Source organism: Coffea eugenioides, chromosome 2, assembly GCF_003713205.1.
Source record: "Coffea eugenioides isolate CCC68of chromosome 2, Ceug_1.0, whole genome shotgun sequence".
In the NCBI taxonomy this organism is placed as follows: Eukaryota; Viridiplantae; Streptophyta; class Magnoliopsida; order Gentianales; family Rubiaceae; genus Coffea; species Coffea eugenioides.
The window spans coordinates 68256111-68262135 of NC_040036.1; the positions used below are offsets into that span (position 1 = coordinate 68256111).

The window sequence follows — 6025 nt, forward strand, 5'->3', positions numbered from 1 at the left end:
GATGAGAGATGGTATACAATAGTTAGGTTTGGGTTCAAATTATATTCTTGTATAGGATTTTTCCTCTCATAATAAAGAACGAATTTCTCTCCGTGGACGTAGGTTCAATAGTGGAGTCGAATCACGTTAAATATTGTATGTCTTTTATTTTTCATGCTTGTAGCTTGTTTGCCAGTAAATTGTTGTGTACTTGATATCTTAATAGTTATTTATTCCACACCTGGATCCTAACAAGTGGTATCAGAGCTTCAGGTTGCGAGACTGAGCAATAGAGCAAAGTTCGTGATTGGATCTAAGTTAACTATTGAGATCAAGTGGATTGGTAGTTATTCCTAATTGAACAATTTAATGAATGGTATCCTTATTTCAATGGCTTGGCAAAAAGCATTGATGGTGAAGGATGGGAAGCGAAAAGCATGAAGATACTTGACGGTGAATCTAGGCAGGTGATTCAAGGATCAAGAAAAAATGGAGTCCAATATTGATTTTGGACGTGAATCGGTGGAGACTTTCTCACACCTTTAATAGTTGATACTTCAGTTCGATGGATTTTAGATTTTGGTTATGTTCTTTGGGTGGTGTGGCACGTGTTCCAAAGAAACAAAAAAATCTAATTTTCATGCGCCAGAAGACTCTTATAGTTACGAGCTTTTCGTTTTAGGTAGAGTCTTGGAAATCATGTATGGCGAGACAGTTCTGAGAATGGGAAGAAGTATGGTGATTTTACCACTTGGTTGCCTTAATGGTTAGGGTTAGAGCTCACCGAAGAGGATCTCGGATTGTAAGTGGTGGTGAGAAGAAATCCTGCAAAAGAAGACGGTGAATTGATGCACTTTCTCACAAGTCAACTGGAGGTTGGATTCGGGGTAACTACACATGCTCATTTGCCAATTAAATCAATTTGGTATCAGAATTGTATTTATTCAGGTTTGTAGTTCGGTACCATATTATTTGGTAGTTGAAAGCAAATGGTTGCTAAAAGAAATTTTCGTCAAGGTGGAGATTTGTTAGGAAATTGGTTTAATTTTTTTAGGTAGAATTCTTGCTTTGTGTGAAAGTAACTAGTTTGCTAATTGGTTTTAATTACTTAAAATAGTAACCAAGGAATATTCTATTTTGTTTAAAATTAGAAGTTATTTCCTATTCTGTATAAGTTTAGGAATTAGAATTGGTTTTCTATTATTATTTGGATTTTTTGACTAAATAATGTTCCCTATAAATAGATGGGTTGGCATACTACACAAGAGACGCACAAGAGCACACAAGGGCACACAAGGGCAAGATGTAGCCTTATACATGGGGTATGAAAGAGGATTCTTGTGAGATGAGAGATGGTATATAAGGATTAGGTTTGGATTCAAGTTGTATTCTTGTATAGGGTTTTTCCTCTCATAATAAAGAACGAGTTTCTCTCCGTGGATGTAGGATCAATGTCGAAACCGAACCACATTAAATATTGTGTGTCGTTTATTTTTCATGCTTATGGCTTGTTTGCCATTAAATTGTTATATATTTGATATCTCAATAGTTATTTATTCCGGGCTTGGATCCTAACAAAAAGGTATCAAAATATCAAAGCAACTAAGAAAATTTAAATTGTAAGTTCAACACTTCAACGTCACAAGAAACAACCAAAATAGGTATTTGTTATCCATCAATACAATCCCAAGGATCAACACAGTTCACAAGTTCAACCTCACTAATAAAAAAACGCCCAAGTCTAAAAACATGTTTATGAATTTCTCAACAAGTAGCTTATGAATTATCACATTTTGCTAAAATATTGGACTCTATTGAATTCCTACAGAACTCTCTCGTGACCTTCATTAAGCAATTCGTACTGGATAATTTTCAATAAATTTAGTAATAAAATATTCTTTGTTATAAAAAAAAAGTCTAAAAAAACATGCTTAAAAGTCAATTCAGAAGTCCAACATTCAAAAATACACGAAACAAAAGGTCTATCCAGAGATTAATATCCCCAAGCATTGTAGAACTCCTCTTCATCGAAAAATATATCAACTACACAATGTTAGTGAAGACAGATTAGCAAATTTTTGCCAATAAGAAACTCCCTATTAGCCTTAGTACGTTAGTCTAGCATAATTTATTTGACAAAGCTTTTCAAACATGGACATGATCATATTCTTTCCTTTTTAATCTTTTTTATAAGTGAGAGAACTTGAACCCAATACCTCCCCTCCCACCTTACCACCCAACACAATCCTCCCGATCATGATCATGATCAACTATGTAATCGACAATTAGATTATAGGTGGTAAGCATAAGCAGGCCAAATGATCACATGGATGTTGCGATAGATAAGCAAAACGTTCATATGAAGTCGGGACTAATGCCATCGACAACCACAGGCTATATGAGCTTAACATAATCAAAGCATATCCAACGTGCCCACGTTAGATTTAGAACAGAGAGAAACAGAATTTTCATATATTCATGTCAGATCTCATAATCCAAATAATTTCTAAAGCCATCGATATATATATATGTGTGTGTGTGTGTTTGTGTGTGTATGTATGTGTGTGTGTGTGGGTGCATATAAAATAAAATAATATTCAGTTCTCTATATGAATTAGATGAATTCATATTCTACCAAGTGAACTATCTATCTTTTCGCCATATGAACTTCTTTAATATTTGTGAACTATCCCTTCCTTTTTCACTTTCTTATTTATAATAACTTTCAATCAATCTATGAATTTTCACCTTATATGCATTTGTACCAACTATACCTTCTTAAATTTTTTTATCCATTAACTTATTGTTTTTCTTTTTTTAAAAAAAAAAATCTTTCAACTAATTACATGCAGCCCCATTCAAGTAACAGACTAAGAACTAGTTAAAAAAAATATAGATGGCACATAAACTACTTGCTGCGATCAACATGAGCTAACTCTAAATTCAACTCAAATAATTTCAAGGAATATCACTACCGCAACTTGTAAACATAACCAAACAAACACAAAAATATAATTGAAAGATGGTTTTCCATTATCCAATCTTTATATTTGATTGCAGCGTACAAAAGTAAAAAACTTTTAAATCAAATTTCTATATCAGCAAGTTCTTTTTTATCATTACAATGTTTTAACAAATAAGGAAGCTGCATATTGATTTATTTCACATATCTTTCCCCCCTTTGGCATGAACTGAGCCTATACTAAATCAAAATATGCATTAGCTATTTATTAACGATTAACTTTTATACACTGATAGTATAGTGATTTTTTTATACTAGTAGTGTTGGATGTATGCCACATGTATATAATTTGAATTTCAAATTTAAATTTATATTATATAACATGATCTAAACATTCTTGTGTAAAAAAAAAAATCTTTACACTGACAATGTCTAAAATTAATCCATTTATTAATACGCTTACTCATTTCTCAGTCTTCTCAACCTTACAATCATAAGGGCAACCATTATTATTTGACTATTCTCTTTTTTCTCTTTTCTTTTTCTTTTTCTGAAAAAGTATAATTTGACTAATCTCTAATCTCAAACTTTGGAACACAATTATATCTCAAAATACAAATGGGAAAATATGCATATAATATTGCTAATTAGATGTCTACATTAGTTTGATATTTTAAAAAATAGTACATTTAAAAGTATACGAACTTAATTATCAATTTCAAATTCTCATATAAACAAACATATGTATTCAGGAAAATAGTAATTTAAGATTTAGATAATCAAAAAGAGAAATAATTTACTTGAATGTGTAAGCAATTTAGTTATGAACAAATTTTTTTGACATAATAGACAAAGTTTTAACAAGTTAACATGTAATATTAATACAATTATTAGTGATTTGAACTTCATAGATTAATTAACAAAATAGCAAGTTTAGAAATACTTAAAGAGTAAATTTCAAATTTTCATAAAGCAAAAGTTAGGTGGAGGGGAGCAATGGACTTTCATCAAAATCTACGGAAGGCAAGAGGAAGATTTTGAATGAAAACTTAAAAAACTCAAAACTTAGGAGGCAAGACAAAGATTTTGAATGAATATATGGAATAGGGAGATGACACTGTTTAGTTACAAATTTTAAATAATACACCTCCAAATCGGAAAAGAAACATTAATCTAAAAAACAAATAAGAAAAAGTTTGTATTAATTTTTCCTACAGCTTTAATGTAAAAATTCTTTTATATTAGTAGATGTGGATGCACAACAACACATGTAAAAATAAAATTTTAAATTTGATAGAAATTATGTGTCATGCATCCATAATCACTAGTTAAAAAATCTTTACAATGATGTTGTAAGAAAGATTGATCTAAAAAGTTTATACCACAAACTATTTTACTTGTTCACATTTTTTTCCTTTATCTTAAGAAATTTAAATGTATTTTTCTTGCATGACTAATATCCTTGCACCAATTAGTAACAAATGGTAAAGGTTGGCATCAGGCAGGCAGATAATCCAGACTAGAATGCTTGCTTCCTAGTATGCAAGAGTTCAACATTTCCCATTTTTCTCCAAAGGAATCAAGTAAAGAAAGAAAAAGAAAATTAGTCAAATTTGAACTTGATGCATCCCATAATTTTCTGGTGCATCTAGGGATTCTTAGAAAATATTGGGCCTTAGAGTTATTCACCCAAATTTGAATTGCAAAAAGAAAACAAGTAAAAAAGATTTATACCTTATCCAGTTCTTTCAAAGGGCATATACTATTCCTTCAATGGATCCAATTTGATGCCTCCTCCACAGACACACACTGCCAACACATTTTTCTGGTAATTATAGCGCCAAAAATACCAACTGAAGTAACAGATCCATCCCACAATCAAGAAATCGAGAACAAAAACATCATCTTCTTCATTAGGCTTCTAGATGGCTTCAGCCACAACGAAACCTTCCTTCACATTTAATCTTCCAACCACTTCTTCTCTAACTCAACCATCCAACAATCATAAACCCAATCCCCAGCTCAAAATCCCACCTCTCTTCTTCAAATCCCATTCCATTTCATCCCTTCACAGCTCTAGAAAATCCCATTTCAACACCCCTGCTGTTAAGTCCATTGATGTTTCCAAAGAAGATAAGCCCACAAGCTCATTAGCGGAAGAAACAGCCAAGAATTTATCAGAAACAATCACTGAACCTTCCCAAGAAGAGGCCCCAAATTTTGATCAGAGAAGACTTGAGGAGAAATTTGCTGTATTGAACACTGGAATTCATGAGTGCAGGTCTTGTGGATATAGATATGATGAAACTGTTGGGGACCCTTCATATCCCATTCCACCAGGGTTGCCATTTGACCAGCTGCCTGATGATTGGAGGTGCCCAACTTGTGGGGCTTCCAAGGGTTTCTTTGAGAGTAAAAGTGTGGAAGTTGCTGGTTTTGCTCAGAATCAGCAGTTTGGATTTGGTGGTAATTCACTAACCTCTGGCCAGAAGGCTCTGCTCATATATGGTGGTCTAGCTTTAGGCTTTTTGTTCTTCTTGTCTGGTTATCTTCTTCAATAGTGGAGGATTAATCTGGGCCGAATAATGATTTGTAGAGTTTTATCATTTTGTTATTGTTGTTCTTAGCACTTTTTAAGTACAGGCAAAATGTACTCGAGCATCTGTTACTGATGTGTAGATAAAGAAAATTTAAGAATTCAATGTTTTGGCATGAGATTTGTTCCTAAATCATTTAATTTTCGAACTATTGGATTAACACACTGATACAACTAGAAGGCCTATCACGCTGATTAAACTTGTAATTTAAAATGCAACTCGTAATAGATTTGTCTAATAAGATGATCTTGCTCAAGTTTATGTGATAATTTTAGAGTTGGAAGGGTCAAACTTTGAAGGATTAAAGGGGTGTTTTTTCAGCTTAGAGGTGGCCTTTTTATCCGTACCTAGAGGATACCTTTGTTTTTTGTTACTCTGTACCATTCTCCTGAAGTGTGCTTGATTAGAAGATTATACCATTCTTCTGTACCATTCCTTATGTTGAATCTACTTACTTAAACATGCTTGTTAGATTATAGCAATCAAT

At 32.6% G+C, this 6025-nt stretch overlaps 1 protein-coding gene across 1 annotated transcript; it reads left to right on the forward strand.

Annotated features, from left to right (window-relative positions):
- Positions 1-4719: 4719 nt before the first annotated feature.
- On the forward strand, positions 4720-5653 carry LOC113761164 (rubredoxin). The gene has a single exon (XM_027304028.1). The coding sequence runs from the start codon at positions 4867-4869 to the stop codon at positions 5500-5502; it is 636 nt and encodes a 211-aa protein (XP_027159829.1). The 5' UTR covers positions 4720-4866; the 3' UTR covers positions 5503-5653.
- The last annotated feature ends 372 nt before the right edge of the window (positions 5654-6025 follow it).